At 39.2% G+C, this 23,809-nt stretch overlaps 1 protein-coding gene across 1 annotated transcript in view; it reads right to left on the bottom strand.

Moving 5' to 3' along the window:
- The window catches only part of SEMA3G (semaphorin 3G), an 89,727-nt gene that overhangs the window by 39,834 nt on the left and 26,084 nt on the right, over positions 1 to 23,809 (bottom strand). Inside the window, exons 2-3 of the mRNA XM_034439718.3 lie at positions 12,782 to 12,942; positions 5,631 to 5,693 (exon numbers count right to left, since the gene is read on the bottom strand). Of these exons, the coding sequence (XP_034295609.1) occupies positions 5,631 to 5,693; positions 12,782 to 12,942 (224 nt within the window). The remainder of the gene's footprint in view (positions 1 to 5,630; positions 5,694 to 12,781; positions 12,943 to 23,809) is intronic.

Raw genomic sequence — 23,809 nt, 5'->3', positions numbered from 1 at the left:
AACTTCTTAATCCATTTTGCTTTTTCCACCCAAAGGGAAAAAGAGGATATTAGAATCAGAGCAAGGGCCTTAGATTCAGTTTTGCCTGCCAATTCCAGTTAAGATGTAGAGGGGGAAAAAGTATTGCTGGTAGGGAAACAATGACAGGAAATGAAGGAGACGCACAACCTTCATCTAGCCAAACCAGTCATTTAAAAAGGAAGTTTAGTTATATAGCAGAATGACAAATGACCACTCACAAGTCTGACCTGGATTAATTGTTGACTTTTCCGGAGCAGAAGTCATTGGCAGATAAGGAGAAAGAAGCCATGGAGTCTCTTGGAGGCACCACCAGATTCCAATGGCCATCACACATAACAAACTACATGTATACTGCTGTAGAAACCCAAGGTCTTACCCTCCCTTTCTTACACTCGTCTTTCCCTCTGCATCACATCATCAAACCGGACATGCCACATCCCAACTCTCATTTCTATTTTGAACACACCACTTTAACCAAAAAAAAAGGCGATGGGTATTTCGTTAAACTAGACATATGCTGTGATGATTTTAAGTGGGAAGACTGGTTGTAAGTCACTTCAAATAGTCTCTAAATGAATGGTTGTAAATCAAAAGCTACCTGTACTTAATTTTAATTAAATATAAATCAATGAAATCTTACTTTTACTTTTGGAATATGCCCTCCTACCATCCTGCCTCTCAAACACTGTGTGGTGCCTCCAATTGGGGAAGAATTCTATATATCCATCCAAATAGGATCTAATTCATCTCCATGATATTTATTTGGACAGAGATCCTTCTTGTAATTCAGGCATGTCCAACACGTGGCCTGCACACAGCCCTGGACCGCTAGTAATGCAGTCCCACAAGATTGTAAACTTTTAACATTATTATGTGATTTTTAGCAATATTTATATACATTAACTCTATTATATACTTTATATGCGGCCCAAAGACAATTCCCCTTCACATAATGCAGCCCAGGCAAGCCAAAAAGCTGGACACCCATGTTGTAATTCATATTATAATACCATCAATTATTCCTTTGTTAGACTTTGAGCCAATAATGACATTGCTGGTGCTGCTAATTGCCTTCGTGTATTTTTCCTACCCAAGAGATTGAGGAAAATTGGGGAAAAGCAGCCCAGACACTTTGAAACAGGCAGCTTTCCCCAGCTCGGTATGTTCCAGGCATATGAGCAACTCCCATAATTCCCAAAAGGCATAATTCCTGGCCCTGCTGACTCGGAATTCTGGGAATTGTACTCCTAAAGACATCTGGTCGGGCATGAGGCAGAAGAAGGCGGAGCGACAGTCATTCCCATGTTTCTCTTAATAAATTGTGTGTTCAAAAAGAAAATTATCTCATTTCCAAAATATAATGAAAAAGGCAGCCTGCCTTTCAAGTGATTATTTTCTGCCTTGTTACTCTTCTTCAGTTTCCAAAGAAGAGTCATTTATTTGAATTTTTTTCGTAGCTTGATAATCAATTCCATATTTTCTGCTTTCAACTTTTCCCTTTGAGGACCTTACCAGAATAAACAGCAGATAGACCTCAACCAGAGATTTGCGTTTCATATCAGGTTAATGCCTTTTAATCTGAAAATATTATTCTTTCAAGGAACAATAAACAGGCATAACATTTTTTATCACATATGTAATAGCAGAAAAAGAAGGCACTTTTTAAAATATTTTGTATTAAATTATCCTCTCTGGATGGCAAAAGTGAGGAAAACATATTTAAAGCATTTTAAATTTTGTCATATCAGGTTTTTATTTTATTTTATTCAATACCTTAAGAACGTAATTTAGCACAAATTTGCAGGTCTAATATGCTAGATTTACGGCTGTATTTATGCATGTACTGAAATTTGAAATTAATTTCCTACAGAATGATGTTTTTGTCAGATTATTTTGCTATATTTTTAAATTTATAATACTTGAAAATCCTAGACATAGAAAAATAAAAAAAAAACAGTGCAATTATTCATTGAATTTATACCCCACCTTTTTGGCTGCTTACACTGGGATTGCCTTTCAATTTATCCTAATAATAGCCACCCCTGGAGAATCATTGGATTGACAGAGAATGGTACCAATAGAAGAGAATATTTGTAGCTCAGGGTTGAGCTATGGAGTCCTTGGTGCTCTCTGAGCTTGGTTATTTTCATGCTAGCATTGATGATGTTATTTAGTTGTTAATGAAATCTCTGCAAGAAAACAGAGAGCGCCAAGGAGGTCAATGACAAAGAATGACTGCCACAACCCCAACCAACAGGATTCCATGGCTAAGGATGGACATAACCTGGATCTCCTTGGTGCTGGTCCCAACTATTAAACACACTGGCTGTCTTTTTCATTTCCCATTAAGATTTAGGAATCCAGAAATTCAAGGTTCAAATTCCCAGCTTCAAAGAGCTCCCTATTCCTCAGACTAGGCTACAAACGAGATTACAATTATAGATATTGTAAAACTAAAATAAAGATATCTGCATATACACCACCATATCTAACAGCAAGGGATTGTGTGAGTTATAACTCAAAACATCTGGAAGGTACCAAGTTGACTGGCCTGAACTAATTATTTTCCTGCATCCAACTCTCTCCCCATGATTTAGCTTCCTTCTTCTTTTCTCCTTCCTCCTTCCTTCTTCCCCTTCCTTCTAGTACTACTGCTATTTTTCTATGACGTGGAGAGTTCTAATGAATCTGTCAACTATGATTAACCTGTTTCCATTTTGCTGATTTGTGGTGTTTAGAAAACTCTTGTAACTCTCAGCCTTTTTAATATACTTCAGGAGAAACTTCTTTTCTTCAGCAAAGATGGTACTAGAATTCAATGGGGAAAACAGCAGCACCTTAAAATAAGAATTGTATTTGTTTTCCTTATCCATCTTATTATTTCATCTTCTTTCCTCTTTATCCAATAGGCACCTGGTTGTTTCAAAAACCTTAAAACAGAGAAGATGTTCAAAGTGCTTACAAGCATATTCACCTACTGATGAACTGAAAGTCCAAATAGCTGAGCAACAGTGCCTAAGTAAAAAGGGAGAAATTTAAAATAATGGCTTTGAATAATTGTTTAGAAAACAAATTGGCATTTGCTATAGAGTTGTTTATATTATATTTGTCTGCGGTCATACAATCAAATTATGATGGATAATTTATATGATTGTTAAAAGGCAACTGAAATGTAAAATCAGATAGTATTAAACTCTAATACAACAAAATGCAGAATAGCCTGAAATTACAAATGCAGATTAATTGTGGTCTTTCCCCTCCTCACAATATCTGGCATCAAAATGCCTCTGCTCTAATAAGCTGTGTCTCACCTCCTACAGGGGATGGATCAAAGCAAGAGCTGCAGCAAGAGAATTGTTCTATTCCTTCTTTTACCCCAAGAGAAGCAAGAAGCAAAGCTCTTTTTGCACTGTTATCAAATCCAGTACCAACACCCAGTTCTTCAGCTCCATCCGAGCTATAAGAGCCGAGGTAGCGCAGCACTGCAGGCTACTTCAGCTGACTGCTAGCTGCAGTTCGGCAGTTCAAATCTCATCGGCTCAAGGTTGACTCAGCCTTCCATCCTTCTGAGGTGGGTAAAATGAGGACCCAGATTGTTGGGGGCAATATTGTGACTCTGTAAACCACTTAGGGAGGGCTATAAAGCACTGTGAAGCGGTATATAAGTCTAAGTGCTATTGCTATTGCTATCCACTGAATAGCACTGGACATAAATATGGATAAATAAAAATAAGAGTTCCTTGAAAAACTAAAAATCCAATATTCCTTAATGACTCTTGGTGTGTATTACGTAAGCCTTCATTTTATATAAGTGGAAAGACTATAAGTTAAACCTAGAATGTGTCTGGCAACAAGCTGATGGAAAGAGTTATCGGACCTCTAAGCCACAGTCTAAAAATGTACTGGAGAACTGGATATATTTTCCTCTTTTATTATTCTAACAATGCTTTTAACTAACAAGGAGGATAGTGAAGACAAGGCATTTTAACTCAATTACATTAGTGGGTCTTTAATAGCTGGTGTATTCTATGCGTAATCATTGTTTCTATTGATCTATTCCTTCTGGATAACATTGGTCAAGTTCTCATGTATCCCATTAAAAGCATAAATGCTGGGAAAAGAATACTTTTTAATAATACTGTAACTAAAAGAATGGATTTTTTCACTTTGCGTTTGTACAAGCAAAGAATGAGCATTTTAAGACTCCCTTCAAAGCCTGCAGCTTTTTTTGCAGACTGCAAAATAAATACCATAAGGCTGAAGGGAGTGACACTCACTCTTGGGAACCATTACAGTGAGATAGACTGTCAATAAAAGATCCCAGGGCCTTTATAGGCCCCACATTTCTCCCCTCCCCTTGTCTCAGATTATTGCTTGCATGATGTAGAAGCAAAGAATAGGCACTACATAGTAATGATGACAGGGTTTTAAGGGTTTTAATGGGTTAATTTTAATTTTTTTTTAGATTTTAGTCTTTATTTTTACTGTGGCTTGTGTTTTATTGTTGTGAGTCGCCCTGAGTCCATTGTGAGATAGGGCGGCATATAAACCGAATAAAATAAATAAATAAATAAATAAATAAGATCTATAGTGAATCTAACCTCAAAATGCAATCCAGTAGACAGCTTGATGTCTCCTGAGAATGTGCTCTACAATCAATACCTAATTAGTTCTTGCTTCCCCTATCTGTAAGGAAGATGGAATTTCAGTAATAAGAATCCCAAACTTCAAAGGTATAGAGTACAGTACCCCAAGGAATAAGATCAGAATCAAGTTGGGAGCTCATTCTGATGACATTGTACTAATGCCTTTAAACGGTGGTGCTGGAGAACAAGCTGAGAATACCCTAGCCCACAAAAAGAACAGATCATTCAAGATTAGATTAAGTAAGATTAGACAACTCCCTAGAAACACTAATGATGGAGCTATGCTATTTTGAACGTATAATACAAAGGTTACTGGAGAAGATGCTAATGTTTTGGAAAACTGAAGCAATCCACAGGGAAGCCAAGAAAAGACAAGAGTGTTAGATACTATTTCTGATGACACAAGCATAAGCTCACAAAAACTCAAAAGAGAAGTTAACATCAGATAATCTTAGAAAAATAATGGCCACCAAATCATAAAGAGCATCCAATAACAGCCCTATGAGAGTCAGGCACAAGTAACCAGGAATAGGAGTTGAGCTCAAAGCACTAAAAGTTTATTCCATATTATTTGTACACAAGGGATGTGGTGACCTAGCAATTCAAACGCTGGGCTTGTGGACCGGAAGGTTGGCAGTTTGAGACGCAACTACCATCAGATGAAAAATGCCATAGGATACAGCAGATACCAAGTCATGTTTGCGCTGTGGGTAAGTGAGGAAATAGATTCCTAATCTCCTCCTTCCCCACAGAATGCAATTTCCTTAATTTAGGGCAGGGAGTGATATTCAACCATGGATGAATCATTTGGGTAGAAGGACTGAATGAAACTTTTGAAAAAGAAAATCCAATGAGTTCAAGGTGACTGCAGACATTTTCAGAAACTGCAAATGCATTTCAAATATATCACAGAGTGGAGATTAAATTTAGCATAAGCATTTTATAAGCAATGAGATGACCTACCACTAAGTCCTTTCCTTTCCGGAAGCATTCCTCTTTCTGCCCAGGAAGAGGTGGCCAGTAAATCTGTAAAAGAAGACAAACTTGAGTTCAAAATCAATTGAAGAACATGTCTTAGGGACTGGGGAATCTTCTGAGTCAGAAGCAGGCGTGAAATCCAGCAGGTTCTAACAGGTTCTGGAGAACCGGTAGCAGAAATTTTGAGTAGTTCAGCGAACTGGCAAATACCACCCCTGGCTGGCCCCAGAGTGAGGTGGGAATGGAAATTTTGCAATATCCTTCCCCCAGGAGGGGAGGGGATGGAATGGAGATTTTGCAGTATCCTTCCCCTGGAGTGGGGTGGGAATGGAGATTTTGCAATATCCTTCCCCTGCCATGCCCACCAAGCCACACCCACAGAACCAGTAGGGAAAAATTTTGGATTTCACCCCTGGTCAGAAGGGTGGTTTCAGTTCAGTAAATCCCAAATTTCAGGATCTACTTTCTAAGTGATATTTTGGAAACATCAAAAATCTTTGTAAAGTTGGTTCCAGTTACCAGGAATAAAACTCTCCCAGAGATAATATTATTGAATTTACTTATCTCCCCCCAACCCAGCCCCACAGATCTCTGTCAATGTTAAGGCAAGTGACCACAAGCAGACAAACAAGCAGATGGAGCAGCTCTTTGGACTGAGTGCTCTTGGATTCAACAAAGCACTCTCCACTCTGAACTGACATAGAAAAAATAGTTTCTCTCTGCAGAAGAAGGAGCAAATCAAGCAATAATCTTAACTCTAAAATAAGTATAAACCAAAGAGTGTTTTATTTATGTTATGTAATAAATGCCAAATGCAGTCGAAAACACAAAAAGAGCAAATAAAGAGATGAGGCAAGGGGGGGAAAACCACCTCAGTCATTAAAATGAGTAATTCAAATAAATTCATAAAGACAAGTGGACAATTGATAAATGGTTGAACCAAGCAAAAATAAGAACAGAACTCATGAGGTACAACATTATTGAAGTGATGACAGAATTTAAACAAAACAGCAGAAGGGAAGAAAGAATAACTCAGAATGAAGTTAAATACAGAATAATCAGGCATCATAAATCATATGTAGTGACTGTCAAAAAAAAACTTAGTAAAACAAGCTCTAAACAAAAAGAGAAATAAAGAAGAAAATAATCAGCGAAAGGAAAAGACAACAACACATATCCACCAGAGAGGAAAATACTCAAGTCCTATCATACCAAGATTTCCCACCCCAATTTTCTACTGGACATGGTCCAGTGGTGAGTTGCTCCCGGTTCAGCCCGGTTCGGGCGAGCCGGTAGTGGTGATGATGTGACGTCAGCAAACCGGTTCTCTCTGACTGTGAGCTGGGCCCTTCCGCCCGTCCCACATTATACCTACCTTTATTTGTTGTTTTTTAGCCCAGCTGATAGGCGCGGCAGAGTGGATTGCTGCGCCTTAGCTGGGCAGAAATCTAATGCGCTTGCACGAATGCAAGTTCGGCATGCATGCGAGTGAAGCGAGCATGCACGCAGCAATTGTGCACAAAGTGCATGCAGGAAGAGAACCGGTGGTAACGGTTGGAACCCACCATTGACATGGTCCCGTCTATCTCATGCCACCAGCTGCAAAATCATAGATAGGTTACAAGCAGCCAAAAAAAATCCAGATTCTTTCCAAAAGCAGAAAATCAGCTTTTAAAACTCTCTCATGCTTCTATTGTGGGTGGAATACTCAAGCAAGCATGTTTCTCCTGAAGGTTTTTTTTTTTTTATTGGCAGATTGACTGCCCATCATCAACCATACTTCCTGCCTCCTGGTTCACATTTCACACTCAGTCAACCAGCAGTAACAGATTCTTAAAAGTGGTTGTGATTTGCAATTGGTGCAAACAAAACAAAGGAAAGCAGGTTGGCTTTACATGCACTGGCTATGGCTTGCAAGTTGAGGGGGTTGTGCATAGCAAGGCTCAGAAGCAACATTAAGGGTTTCTCGAGGATGATGAAGGGGAAAGCAAGGCAATGGAAGGAATACAAGGCTAAGAAAATGGACCAGAAATTAGATCATTCATAAGAAATGTTAGAATCATCAAAAGTGAAAACTAGAGAATGAAACTAGAAAACATGAAAAAAAAAGAAAAGAAAGTTCATGTGATGGGTCCTCAGACGCTTCCCCAAATGTTAGTTCAGACAAGGAACAGCAGGATCCAGGGATGTTGGGGGAGATGTGGAGGAACATCTGGAGGCTGCCAGAGGCTATGAGCCAGAAGCAGAGGGGCCAAGCACAGTGGAGCAACTGAATGAGCTAGGAGAACAGGAGTGGCACATTTGCAGCTGGGAAGCCCAGAGGTTTCGGATAAAGAAGGCACACAGCTGTAGCTGGTCAGTAGATATCAGGAAGAACTGCCTCCTCCTCCCAATCCAAGAGCACATAGGACTGAGAGGAGACAAGTACAATAAAGGTCAGCCAGGCTACTTGTGAGGTGGCAGCCTTGTCCCTCTTGATGGGGCGAGATGCGGGAAGCAGCTATTTAGTTCAGCAAGTGGATTGTAACGATGCTGGGAACAACGTGTCCGTTTCCTTGCTGTGTGTTCTTAGCCTTTGTGATTCTTGTCTTGACTCTCAGACTGGATTCTGTACCTTGAACTTCGGATCATGCCTCTGGAATTCTGGACTTGTCTTTGCCTAGTGGATTTGCCTTGCCTTTGCACTGTGGACTGGTGCTGGCTTCTCTTGAGTAGCCTGTTGAATACATTGGGGGTATGCTGGTGTTGGCGAAGGGGATTGCTGGGGAGTATTAATTTGGCCTTGGAAGTCTTAGTAAAGACTCCTAACATGTGTGTGTGTGTGTGTGTTTGTGTGTTGTGAGAGAGAGAGATAGGGCGGGAGAGAGAAAGAGGGCGGAGGGAGGGAGGGAGAGCAGGACAGCACAGTTCAATGTTAATAGAACTAAATTTTATTATGCTGCTTGGAATTAATCAATTCATCTATCTACTCTGAGATAATGAACTTAAGAGGCTATCTCAATATTTCAAATATAAAGGAGTCTCTGGGATTGTTTTATCTGAAACAAAAACATAGTAATTATGTTATTGAGCTGTAGTTTCATGACACAAGAGAGAATTAAGATAAAATCTTAAATAAGGGACTTCTGATTAACCCTAACCTGACCCCACAATTTGGCACTTTTATCCCTACTTGTTTATGCAAGCCAAGACCTGATTTATAAAGTTTGTTTTACTGGCGGATGAGCTGGCAGAGAATTGTAGAGAAACATTCATTTTTAAAAAGAAGTGTAGAGGAATAAATGTTGACTTTTAATTTCTCTTTTGTGTGGTCTCAGGAACTTAGGTATGCATAAATGACAAATTGCTATTTCTAAAAACCTTAACAGTTTACAACTGGCTAAGATTTCATCCAAATGCAGTGGTGCTCAAAATCTTCCTTTCAAAATGGCCATAAGAAGCCAAGCTATATAATTAAGAAGAATAAATTTGCTCTTGTCCCATATACTATATCATATGAGTTTGTCTCAATGTCTTTTATTAATAAAATACGAACAGGGATGAACTCCTGTAGGTCAGTAGGGTAAGCAATACAAAAGCCTGAAGGCTATCTGAAATGAAAATCATAATTTTGGCTTTCAGCTGCCGCATTTTAAAACCGAAGTACCAAAAACTGAAACGATCAACATTAATGAATAATAGTGTATGACTCCATTTAGGCATCCAAGTAAATATCAAGTAATCACAACTAATGCAACATTTGAGCAGAGTAAACCAGGATGTCTCATAAGATCATGATGGAATTGATCTAAAGGGAAAAATGAACATTTTTCAACAGATAACTCTATAAAACCAGTTCAGAAGTACCCCTGATCTTATTGGTGATCCTTCCTGCTTCAAAACCTAAGTTGTTTTAGATGTCCTTTCTTTACATATAAAAACTGAAGAGAAGACAAACACATCCCTGGCTGGGCCATTTAGCGGAAAGTCAAAATAGTATCTGATCAAATGCAACTATAGGTTATGAATCTTTATTCCCTACATGCTGGATTCCTACTTTTTTCAAAGCTGTTAATGAAGACTTCCTCTTTACAGTAGACCAGGGCTGTCAAACTCCTGGCCCATGGGGCAGATGTGTCACACACTGGCCACTCCCACGCCCAATTTAGCGAAGGGGAAAAAAAGTCCCAATACATCACGTGACACCGCCATGATGACGTGAGTTTGACAGCCTTGCAGTAGACCAACCTCTATAACCTTCCATCTAGCATGGCTAATGATGACACTGGCTAGTGATTATGAGAATTAAAACCAAAAACATCTAGATGGAACCAGTAGTGGGTTTCAATTTCGGTTGCTACCTGTGCGCGCACGGGCGTGCAGGTGCTTATGTACGTGTGCGGCATTTCTGCACATGCTCAGAAGTTTCTGCGCATGCGCAGAGATGTCCAGGCAGGTAGGTGGAGCCTCCCACTGTTGCCACTACCAGTTTACCCAATTTGGAGCCAACCAGTAGCAACCCACCACTGGATGGAACCAGATTAAAGAAAGCAGAACTAATTCCAAGACATATATAGCTGCACACTCAGAGATTATCTATTGCATTCCCTCTTCTCCCAAACATCCACACACATGAATCTCTTCAGTCTAGGTTCAGTACATATAGATATAATTAGGTTTCTTCTGTTGTCACTGCAGCTATTATATTCTTCAGATTAATGAAATCATTTTTCTTTTATTGACTGATTCACTAAAACCAGATTTAGGCAGAATAACTTTATATTACATCTTTACATGGACTGGAGGAAAAGTTTGTTGTGACTCATGTGGGCCAGGCAGAGACCAATGATACAAAGAAGACAAGCTTCAATGGGAAACTCTATCTTGACTAAACCTGTTACATTAGTCATAGAATATATTTAGTTCTGTGCATTTGCAGTGATCCCACAAAGAACAAATGGGACACAGTCCATAATTTACCTTGAAGTTGCAGCTTTATGCATTTGCAAATAGCTTCCACTGAATATACATCTTTGCACAAATGGGATCAAGCAATTCTCTTCAACATGCATGATTTAGAGAAAACAATGTTGGCTGGACCAAAAGAGCAAAAAATTCTGGATTTAATTTCTCATTGGCCAGATTCCCTCTAGATAGTCTTGATTTTTTTCTTTATAGGCTTATGAAAGTGTTAATGGCCTATCTCACAGAATTAATGAATAAAGAAACAGAACAATTACCATTAAGAAGTTTGCATAGTACTTGTACTAAAAATTCCTAGCCCGTCAGATCTCATTTCCTATCTCAATTTATACTAAGGTTGACCTAGCAGTTGATTTACTCATTTAACATGTATAGCAGAAATCCTTTTGTAAACTTCTATAAATTACTCAAAACCTGATTGTGTCTCAGCTTCCCATGCTTTCAATTATTTTAATTGCAATATAATCTCTTGAAGGCTGTATGTTTTGCAAAACCCTCATCCATCTATCCAATCTGGTGTCACATTTCTGGCTTCTATTTAATAAAGTTCGCTCTGCTCTTAACTCTACCAGAACTTAAGTCTGACTTTGCAGAGCTCCTTCTGTCCATCTCAAGTGTCGACTTCTATGGAAGAAAATCTCCTCTAGGGATGATTTAATATCCTGATCTAAAACTACTGAAAAGTGCTTGGTCATGCTAGAGCAACACTCAATGAGCACATTTAAAACCACACACAGAGACAAATAAAAGTCAATATGCAAGACTCTGAAATATCCACAATGGAGGAATGATTGCTAAAAATAACAGAATTAAAATGGAAGACAAAATTGACCTGTTTGATTAGGAAAAGACAAATAATCATCTTTCATGATTGGAAACCCCTTATGGACTTTTTGCAAAAGAAGAGGGAAATTAACTTTTGATTAGAAAGGGTAGACTTTGTTAAGCAGGAAATTATGCTATAAATTTAGAGAGAGAGGACAAATTATAAAAGCATCTATAATAACTGCTAAGAAGACTGGGAGCCATTTTTTGTAGTGTTTGCTTTTTCATTATTTTCTGCATTCTTTTTTTAATTTTCTTTCTTATCTATTCATTATTTCTTTTCTAAAATTTATATTGTTTTTATCATGTTAAACATTTCTTTAATAAAAATATAAAAACAAACACAACTCAATGTGCTTGTAGAGGCACTTGACTATTACCATGTGGAAGACTAATGTTAAGTATACATTTTATGGCAAGTTTTCCCAATAATATTTAAACTGGCCAGCAAGAGGGAAATATAGAACTAAGATTAATAAACAAAAGTATAAAAGCAAACTCTTAGTATATCAACAATTTGCAAAAAAAGTTCCCATTAATGACACAGATGGCTGTTTCCAGTCCTTCTGCCTAAAACCTAGGATTTGAAGTCTTCTTCTCTTCTACCTTAGCCCTATTTATCCCTACTGCCAAAAGGTCATCTTTTTCTCCACAGTAGGTCTCCAACTAGTCAGATTCTTACAAGATTATTCAAACTGAAGTTTCCTTTGACTTTGCTGAGCTTGTCTAGGTTTCCCAGTCTAGGTTTCAATCGTAGCTTTCCATTCACCAGGTAAAACTGTGGTGGCGCAGTGGTTAGAATGCAGTACTGCAGGCGACTTCTGCTGACTGCCGGCTGACTACAGTTTGGCAGTTCGAGTCTCATCAGCTCAAGATTGACTCAGCCTTCCATCCTTCTGAGGTCGGTAAAATAAGGACCCAGGTTGTTGGGGACAATAGGCTGACTCTGTAAATTGCTTAGAGGGGGATGTAAAGCACTGTGAAGCGGTATATGTCTTAAGTTCTATTGTTACTACCCAGGCTTGAGCCTGCTTAGCTTGGAGTACAGACAAGGTCAGTTAGATGCTAATCACTAATAAAACCATATGATAAATACATTCCTAAATTATAGCATGAACAGTGAAATTTTAGTTCCAATCTCAGCTGAGTACTGAGGTCATTTGATGGTCATACATAAGCCATAGTCTCTGGCTTCTCTCATGTTACGTTCTATGAGAAGCAATAGATTGTTCTCCTTTCAAAAGCCACCATGAAGAATGTCTATGGGGAGCCATTTTAATTTTTTCTATGTAAATAATCAGTACTATTACAAATACCTGACTGTAAACAATCCATTTTAAGAGCATTACCTCCTTAACATCCATATTGGTTTGGTCTAGCCGAAGCGAGTAAAGGGTGTCCTTTCCTCCAATGAATAGGCGATCACGGTATTCATCTAGGTACAGGGAGCGAAAGTCTAAACTTCCCCGGTGACCAAGAAACAGGACTGAGCGGTTAGTGGCCAGGAGATCTAAGAGACAGGAATAAAATGACAAAACAAAAAAGTTAGGACAAATAAGTTGAAATAGAAGATGCTCTCTGTACCACATAGCTTGGGTAAGTCATTGCTTGGCACAATTCAACAAATGGGAGTAGCAACAAGTGAGTTAAAACAAGTGGCCGAGAATTTGCTGCAATTAAAGTCTCATTCTTTCCAACAGAATTTTCTCATGGTTTTTTTGCAAATATAGTATATGGGTCAGTTGCTGAATATTTAGATAGACACAAAAAGTTACTCTATAGGATCTTTGGAGGCAACATTTAAACCAATATTATCTCCCTACCACTTATCATAGTCAATTGAATCATAGTATAATTCCCCCCAATTTTCTTTCTTTACATGGCTCAGTGATTTATATATTAACCATAGAAAGGGGTTTGCAGTGCATTTGCACAACATGGCAAGCAACCTACTGACTAATTAGCAGGTCTGCAGATCAGACAAAGGCATAATGTGTTTTGCTTGATTTTTGGCTTAGTGTGTTTTATAAGCCCACCTACTGTAGTTTGTAAACCATAGTTATAGCTTGGTGTGCTATATGACTGTAGCCAATTGCAGTTGAATAACAGACTCATAATCAAATCATAAGAACTAGTTTACTGAATTCATACTGAATGCAAAAGCTGATATGAAGATATAACCAAATAACAGAGTTGGAAGGGATCTTGGAAGTCTTCTAGTCCAACCTTCTGCTCAAGCAGGAAACCCTATACCAGTGATGGCTAACCCTTTTGCCATCGCATGCCAAAAGAGGGGGGAGCAGGGGGCTCATGCGCACATGTGCCTACACCCATAATTCAATGCCCTCCATGCCCCAACCCCCCACACATGCACACACAACCCCCACCCTCCCCCCGCTTTTGCACGCGATGGCAAAAAGGTTATTGTTGGGCCTGGTAGGCCCATTTTTCACCTCCCCAAGTTCCAGAGGCTTTCTTGGAGCCTGGCGAGGGCAAAAATGCCCTCCCCCCCCCCAGAGACTCTCCAGAGGCCAGAAATATCCTGTTTCCTGACATCCGGTGGGCCAGGAAGGCCGGAAAATCAGCTGGCCGGCGCACTCATGTGCGCTGGACCTGAGCTAGGGCAACACTTGCGTGCCCACAGATATGGCTCCACATGCCACCTGTGGCACGCATGCCATAGGTTCACCATCCTGGCCCTCTACCGTTTCAAATTGTTGTCCAATCTGTTCTTAAAAATCTCCAGTGTTGGAGCATCCATGGTTTCTGGAGCCAAGTCATTCTACTGATTAACTCTTCTAACTGTCAGGAAATTTCTCCTGCGTTCTAGGTTGGTTCTCTCCTTGATTAGTTTCCATCCATTGCTTTTTGTCCTGCCTTCAGGTGCTTTGGAGAATAAATTGCCCCCCTCTTCCTTGTGGCATATCAGTGCCTTGTTTTCCCTAAATGCCTTTACAAAATTCCTCTTTTCCATGAAGATTTTGGCAGAAATGCTTAGTTGTACTCCAAAATCTTACTCAACCTAAGAATGTATATCTTTAAATATATATATTCTGTTTACTCCAGGATCTCTCTACTCTTCTTTGCTTTAAATTGTGATTGTGATTTTCTCAGGATGAGAAACTTTAGAACTTCATTAAACTGCAAACTTGTATTGTTCCCTCTATTTTTGTCTAATTCAGGTGAGTAGGAATCTTTATGGAGCCCTCTCAAAATCCCAAAACTCAAAGGTTGTAAAACTACAAAGGGGGGGGGACCACTAAAGGGGAAATTTCCTCCAGATCACAAGGCCAGAAAAGGGGAGAGAAGGGTCTTAGAATGGAGCAATCAGCCACATTCAAGAACTTCTGCCCTCTGCTCTGCTCCACAGAACCATCTGCAAAAAGGGAGCCAAGTGGACCAAAATGGCAGCCATCAAAGCCCCGCCCAATGTATGTACATCAATCAATTTTTTTTCTCCATAGCCACGTTGCCAGATATGGCTGATTTTTCAAGCTTAGTCTATCTTTTATTGACTTCTCCAGCTACATCAAATTTAATCCTATTCTGCTTAGTTGTTGTTGTTTTAGCATTACCATGTTGACCCACAGATGGGCAGGCAGTCCTGAGCCCCTTTACATATTTTTTCCAACATTCTTTTGGGTTGGAAAGAATAAAAAGTAGGTGGGAAAAGAACTGGAACAGAGAAGGGCAGGGCTGGAGACTGGAATGCTCAATAGAAACTATCCAAATTATAACCTTTTCTTGTGGTCCTGTTTTGCATAGAAAGATATTCACACATGCATATAATTTTTGCTAATTTTTTGTGTTATAAAATGAAGAGAGGCCGCATTGTTAATTTTCTAGTGCAAGTCAAATGACAAATACATTTCTTATATAAATCAGTTCATGCCAGACAACAGTAATAGATTCAACTAGTATCTCAGAAAATCTGCTAAATCCCATTTTTTTTTAAAAAAATGTATTTTTTAAAAAGCAATATAATCTTGTAATGTGTTATTCTTACTCATTAAACATCTTTCTTAGTTTAAAAAAAGCACACACTTCTGAAACTGAGAACCACAAAATCTGAGAATTTTCATACTTGGCATAAACTCCAAGAACTGTGAAGTCCTTGGTGTTCTCTGAGCTTCGTTGTAAGAGAACTCCAACTCAGTTGTAACAGAACTCCAAGAACTCTAGTTTCAGGGAAGGTGTAGGGCCTGCAAATGGTGTTCTAACATCATCTGAGTAAGACCTAAGAAAGTACTGCAAGATGACAAAATTAATCTTTTTCAATTTCACAAACTTCACAAGTTTCAGGGACAGAAGTGGGGGGCCAGGGGAGAGGAATTATAAAGGAGGATTTCTCTAAATCAATTGCTACAAAAGTTTCCACTCTTGATATATACTGAATTTGTCAAGAAGCAAATGGCTTCATGTCAGGGAAATTGGATACAGTATAAACAATCTTGGTTCAGTTTTCTACTTTGGTTAGGAACAAGAAGGGGACGGCTAGAAAGATAGTATTTGTTACATCCACCTTGTCTCAGCAGCAATATGGCTGGTAAAAAGGATGGGGTTTAAACCTGGAAAATTAACACCTATGCTTAGGAGGGGCCATCTTTTTTTTACTCTCTGACAGCTTCCCAAGAATTTTTTCTTGCTAGGAAAGCTGGGTCCTCCATCTGAAAGGCTGGAAGGAGTTGCCATTATCTGGGAGTGAAGACAGAAGGATTTTTTAAGGCTGATAAAAAGGCTAAAGGATGAATGCTCTATAAAGCAGTCAATTGTGTGACAAAGGAGAACTCCCTGACAGTTGCAGAATGAGTCTTATCTGTGGCTGCTGAAAGCTGGAGTAGATTTGAGGTCTTGGAACACTGTGGGGGAAAGTCAGGAAAAGAAATGTGGGGAGAAAGATGAAAGAAGAGCACACAGGGTTTTATAAAAAGAGAAACTAGAAATACTGACTAAAAGCCCTTTTTACCAATAAAGGAGAGTATTTGTAGTTCAGAGTTGAAATGAGTCCTTGGTGCTCTCTGAGTTTTGTTGTTTGCTTGCCAATTTTCATACCCCAAACTAGACAAAATCATTACTTATAATCACTAGTTATTAGATGAAATTACCTAGTTTGGTAATGAAATCTCTCAATGGTGGGTTGCTCCCAGTTCGGTCTGGTTCTTGTGAACCGGTAGTAAAAGCGGCGGGAGGCTCCGCCCACTCTCCCGGACGTCATCATGGATGATCTGCGCATGCGCAGATGCTCCCGTTGCAAACCAGTAGTAAAGGTAAGTAGAACCCACCCCTGAAATGTCTGCAACCTAATAACCAGGCTCAGAGAGCACCAAGGACCCTTCAAAAACCTTTATAAAAAGCTGAAGCCCAGCAAATGCTCTTCAGGTGTGTTCCTCACCCACATTCAGAAAGGCCATGATGCTTTTGGGTAATGAGAAGTTTCAATGTGCCTAATGGTCAAAGCAGCTGACATGGTGATAAATAAAAAATGCTCATCATGAGATGTAGCCCAGTTAGAAACCACCAAATTGATGAAGCATGTTGCCTGCTGTTCTTCAACGTAGGAAGAGATACAATATCTGCGAAAGAATACCATCTGTATTTATTTTTCTTCTCGATAGTCTACTCGTTACAGAAAAATATTTGCAGATTGAAATTTATTTGAGCTTTCTCTTGTTAAATACGACTGACCAAGGTCGGGAGGATGTGATATTACAATATATAAACATCACACATATTCATGAATGTTACTATCATCACTGTGGAATTCACTGCATTAACATCTCCTCTGTTGTAAATACTGTATAATGAAGGGTTTTTTTTTTTAAAGATGGAAACAGTCTTTGTGAGAAGAGGCCTCTGTCAAGTCAGATGGTTAGTGTCAATTGCACAACGTAATTGTTCTGCTGTATAGTGATGAGAAAATACAAGCCTGGGGAGGAGAAATCCCCAAAGGAATTGTTTGGCATATGCAGGAAATCTATCTGTTTTTGCCCCTGAAGATGGTGAGCTTGGAGTCAGGTGCTTGTCATGCTGAATAGTTCCCAGCTGTTAACAGGCATGCCAATACAGAAAGCATCCTTGGAGAGCAGCATTCCAGTTGGCTTCCTAGGCATTCATCAGCTGTTTCTCTGACTGGGCTGGAAGTATTATACGAACTATAATTGTGTATTTATGACCCTTAGTACACAGGAGGATAAACCAGACCATATATCTCTGACCTTTTAAATCAGCACTGGCTGTAAGAATCTGACTACGGAATATTTCGCAATACCTAACAGGATTGCTCAGGTCTGACTCGGGAATTATTGAAATTCATTGCCAGGCTCTGCACCTCCAGCCAAATTCTCAGACACAATTTTATTTCATTAACCTGTTCTTGCTAAATTGTGCCTTCCTTGCAATGCCTTTGTTTCAGTAGCTTGCTTTCCCTGCCTCATTTTGCCTCTCTAAATCCAAGCAACATCTTCTCCTTTCCTATAAGTTTTCTGCATAAATCATAGCAGTAGAACGAAGGAGGGAGGGAGGGAGGCAAACAGGATGACATGTGGGAGAAGTTGTTGAGCAATTATAAATTGGAAGGAGATAAACAACCAATCCTGACCTCAGCCTGCTCCCCACATACCAGATTCGGCTCTGGCAGACTTCATTTCACCCTCATCATCTTGGCTTAGCATTTAATCATTTGGTGCACCTTCTTGCTATCCTGAAAAAAAGACTCAACTACTGCAGCCCAGTTTAAAGCTTATTCCAGAAGAAGCCTACTCTGAATCTCTCCATAGGATGGACAATCTGCAGTCCCAAAGCCGTTCAAGATTACCTCCAAGTTACCCTGTAGTAAGATGGGTGGCCAATAAATTTAATAAATAAAACAATTTTTAAAAATCAATCCACTACTACAATTTGGGAGTGCATGAAGAGGAAACGGGGAAATTAAGGGAAATACAAATGAATTTAATGACTCAATTTTAAAATTAAAACATTTACGCCCCATTATTGAGAGCTGGACATTTCTGACTTGCCTTCTTCACCATGACATGACTGTGGTAGCATTTTGTATGTTTTGTTCTCTTAAAGTACAACGCCAAGATTGCCTTACTGTCCTACTATATATGACTGACTGACTATGTGCCATCAAGCCAGTGTTAACTTTTGGCAACCACATAGATAGATTTTCTGTATCTATCTTCTGCCCTTAGCCTCATTCTTTAGTGCATTCATTGTCACTGTAATCAAATCCAGCCATCTCGTAACTAGTTGTCATCTTCTCTTTCCTTCCACTTCTGTCAACATTAGGGACTTTTTTAGAGAGCTAGATCTTTACATAATGTGTCTGAAGCAGGATAATTTAAATTTGGTTGTTTGTGTCATGAGGGAAAACTCTGGGCTCATTTGCTCAATGATCCCTTTGTTTGCTTTCTTTTTGGTTGTCCACAGTGTTCTCAGGAGACTTTTCCAATGTCAAAGTTCAAAAGTGTGAATATTCATCCTGTTCTGCTTCTTCTACTTTTGCTTCCATAGAGTGACAAAGGGAAGGCCATGGCTTTGCCTTATTCTGATCTTTGTAGCCACGTATGATAAATGGTACAAATGATATGATAAACACGTCATATTATTTGGATATCTTTTTCAAGGCATTCATGGCTGCCTTACTAAATGCTAGTCTGACTGCTGGTTTTTTTACTGTTCGTGACTGATCCTAAAAAGCAGAAACTATCCACTACTTTAGCTTCATTGTCAATTCTATGGTAGGTTGTTCTACCTATTGCCATTAATGTGGTCTTCTTTATATTCCATCTTAGCCCCATTTTTTTTCACAATGCTCCTTGACTGTCATTACTAGATCATTTGCATTTTCAGCTATCAGATACATAGGAGTTAATGGTGAAGGCTCCCGTCTGTCACAGGCATTTTTTTTTTATTTCTCCTTTTTATGAAGGGCACAATGCTAGGAAGACACAAGTAATATAAAAGGCAGAAGAGATCCCAAGTGTGCAAAGTGGTCTCCAAAACTGTATGATAAAAAAGGCAGCCATGGGTCAAGATCCACAAAATAGGTTCTTATAAACAAGGGGTTTGATGGGCAAGCTACAGCTACCATGAATAATTTCCAGACCCATGAGACTCTACTGTCGGAGTCACACTGATTATTTATTTCAGGCATAAAAAGTAGGAGATGCAGATGGATGAAAAGAAACCCTTCTCACTTCCTGTTCTGATAATCACTGCAGTGGAAGAATTTGCATATCCAACATCACAAAAGCTCTGCAAATTATAGTCAAGTGCTGGGGTAAGATTTATACCTAAACTTTGCAGAATGCAGATCTCTACTTGAGACTCAACACTTCTGTTCGGAAAACTGCATTGCCCATGATGACAGCAGGTCACACAATGCTACAGGCACTTTAAAATTCGTTCCTAAAAAGAGGTAAATGGGAACACTGACTTCTCATGTCCACAAGAAAGTCTATTGGGTATTTTGCATTGGGCATCATATACATTCTTAGATGTAGGTTTGCAAGGATCAAAGCACAGAGTAGAAGAGAATTGTCCTACTGTTGCTCTTCCATTTGGTTTCCTTTCCACCTGGTTGCATTTTGGCTGGACATAATTATTCAGATTAGGGTAGAAGGCAACAATAAGACATTCTGCCTCTTCCCACCCCTCAAAAACATTGGATTTTTTCCCATTAGCATGCCTTTATGTGGAGTCCACTCCATTAATTCCTCAATTATGTTGCCTCTTGGTGGAAAACAGTCCTTCTTCACCACACATCTGGAATGGTTTTGACAGTCTTCCAATAAAAGGAATGATATGTCATGCTTCCCTGCCAAGTCCCCTAAGACCACACACATCCCCCTCCGCTCCACAGATGTCAAATCAGAATTAGGATATTAAGGGGGCAGTACATTATTAAAACAGCAAAAAAAAAAAAAAAGGCAGCAGGTTAGTTTGAGGAAGCCTCTCTTCAAACTGGGATATCAAACTCTCGAAGTATCCTCACTATTCACTACAGCAAAAATCAGGAAAGGTAAAGGTATCTATGTCACATGCCAAAACAGCCAAATCTTTTTTATTATTATTAAATTTATATACCGCCCTACTCCCGAAGGACTCAGGGCGGTGAACAGCCAAGAGATAAAATACACATAATACAAACGTTAAAAAAACCATTTAAAAATACATTTTTTTAAAAAAAAATGATTTATATGCCGCCCTTCTCCGGAGACTCAGGGCAGTTTACAATGCGTTAAGCAATAGCCTTCATACTTTTGTATATTTATACAAAGTCAGCTTATTGCCCCCACATACTGGGTCCTCAATTTACCTACCTTAGAAAGGATGGAAGGCTGAGTCAACCTTGAGCCTGGTGAGATTCGAACTTACAGTAATTGCAGACAGCTGGTGTTAATCACAAAGCTATCAGTCTAGTGAGCTACCAGGCACTTTAAACATTACACACTTCGGCCCACGAACAAATTTAAAACACTCCAATTTATAAAACAAATTTAAAACAATTTAAAAGGGAGGTTAGGCCAGACCAGCTTGCTGGAATAAAAATGTTTTGAGGGCACGGCGGAAAGTGCGCAAATCCGGGATCCTCCGTATCTCTGATGGTAGGTGCCCCCACAGAGAAGGCTCTCCCCCTGGGGGCCACCCGTCGACATTGTTTGGCCGACGGCACCCTGAGAAGACCCTCTCTATGGGAGCGTACTGGTCGGTGAGAGGCTACTGATGGCATCTTTCACACAAATATTATATTCGGCACTAGGGTCAGTCCTCCTGTTAGGCAAAAGGAGTCAATCAGCTCTGGGGACAGTATAACAAAGTTTGAAAGAAGAATGTGTGTGCCATATATTCATTTGAATAGCTCTTACACTAGTCTGCTCTCTGCACCATCAAGACTATCAAAGAATGATGAAATTATTTGGCTGGAGAGCTTTTATAAAGGGACCAGAAGAGTGCAACATCTGTTTTATACTTCAGAGATTAAAATAATTTGATTGATTCATTTTTCAACTACCTAATTTTCAACTACCTACTACTAATTCAGTGTGAATTTAAATACTCCCTACTTAACTGAGATAATACTAGAAGATTAATTTAGATCAGCACTCCAATCATTGCCAAGTTGGACGACTACAGGAACCAATGGAATATCCACTGAAGTATAGTGAGCAATAGAAAAAGAACCAGTCAAGATTCAAACCAAGCTAAACCAGCAAACCTGGAGAATGATATAAGGGGCCAACGGATTGGAAGATATCAGCCTACATTCCAATACCCAAAAAAAGGAGACTTAACAGAGTGTGCAAACTATCATATATTATCCTTAATTCCCATGTTGGCAAAATAATGCTTAGAATCATCCAATGCAGATTAGAATTTTATGTGGAAAAAGAGTTGCCAGATGTTCAAGAAAATGCCGAGGAACAAAAAACATTATTGCTGATATACATTGATAATTGAGAAAGCCAAAGAATGGCCAAACAGAAGTCACTAGGTACGTGATTGATTATAGAAAGACCTTTGATTGTGTCAATCACATCAAGCTGTAGAATGTGCTTAGAAAATGGCAATCCAAGAACATCTTGTTCTCCTAGTGAGAAACTTTTATACAGATCAGGAAGCAACAGTATGGACAAAACAAGATGAAACAGATTGGCTCTAGGGAAACTGGATTGGAAGGATATGGTTTTACATTGGAGGAAGAAATATTAATAATCTGCAATATGCTGATGATACTTCTAACCAAAAATGGAATGGATCTGCAAACTCTAGTAATAAAAGTCAAGGAGCTCAGAAAAAAATAGAACTAAAATTAAATAGAAAGAATACCAAAATTATGAGCATAGATACAACAACCAGCATTGTAATTGGCAATAAAGGTATCAAATTGATGGACAACTTCTTTTAGACTCTTTAGAATCAACCATTAGCCATAAAGGAACAAGCAGTCAAGACATTAACTGCAATCTAGCATTTGGTACAGCAACTGTTCAAATGTCATAATGTAGCTATATTTACAAAGATCAGAATCCTCTTATATGGAACATAGTTAACCAATCACTTAACTAAGACAGTAATTGGGTTCCAGTTCTCAGTTATGAGAACTGGTAACTCTTCAATGCTCCCCTTCTCTTAAAAGCCAGCCACAACTGACAAAAGCAAAAACAAAAAATGGGCAATAGCAAAGGGAATCTGCTCATTTGTCTACACAATAGAAGATAATGTAATTGCAATAGCGCTTAGACTTATATACCGCTTCACAGTGCTTTTACAGCCCTCTCTAAGCGGTTTACAGAGTCAGCATATTGCCCCCAACAATCTGGGTCCTCATTTTACCGACCTTGGAAGGATGGAAGGCTGAGTCAACTTTGAGCCGCTCAGAATCAAACTCCTGAAGTGAGCAGTGAGTTAGCCCTGCAGTACTGCATTCTAAATCACTGTGCCACCACGGCTCTAATCAGAATGTGAGGATTACAACAGGAGGAATGGAGGAATCTGTGATTCTCCAATGTTATTGAACCTCAACTCGCACCAGCAGCCACTAGGTGGGATAATGGTGAGGAATGTTGGGAATCATGGTTGAACAGCCAAATGGAGATAATGACTATGTTACTATGGCTATTGATTAATTCTACCAAATAAGTGATGACTAATCTGCCCTGGCTGGTGTACCACCACCTATGGAGGAGGGATTCCCTTTTACCAAGAATCAGAAGAGACAGAAAAAGACGGCATTTTATGCATCTCCCCATTCCTTGGGTGACATATAAACCAGGACTTTTGTTTGGGTTTTAAAAAGCAAATATAATCACACTATTTAAACCTCTACTATAGGTGTTCCTCAAGTTACAACTACTGACTTAGTGACTATTCAAAGTTACAATGGTACTGAAAAAAGTGACCGTTTTTCACACTTATGACCATTGCATCATCCCCATGGTCACATGATCAAAATTTGGATGCTTGGAAACTGGTTCACGTTTATGACAGTTGCAGTATCCTGAGGTCATGTGATCACTTTTTGAGACCTTCTGACAAGCAAAGTCAATGGGGAAGCCAGATTCACTTAACAACCGTGTTACCAATTTTATAATTGCAGTGATTCACCAACATGATCCGCTGATGGATACGGCACAAGAAGAAGAAGAGTGATTCACTTAACAACTGTGACAAGAAAGATCATAAAATGGGGCAAAACTCACTTAACAAATGTCTCACTTAGCAACAACAATTTTAGGCTTAATTGTGGTCATAAATTGAAGACTATCTGATTCCATCGAACTCCATCAAGTGCCATCAGGCTAGGTTAGGAAAAAAAGTGTGCATGAGCTAGTAAATCTAAATTAAAATGGTCTGCACCTCAGAGATATGAA

Source organism: Pantherophis guttatus, chromosome 2 (genome assembly GCF_059756535.1).
Source record: "Pantherophis guttatus breed Tessera chromosome 2, ASM5975653v1, whole genome shotgun sequence".
Lineage (NCBI taxonomy): Eukaryota > Metazoa > Chordata > Lepidosauria > Squamata > Colubridae > Pantherophis > Pantherophis guttatus.
Note: the sequence above shows the minus strand (reverse complement) of the source record. Positions and strands in the feature narration are given on the sequence as shown.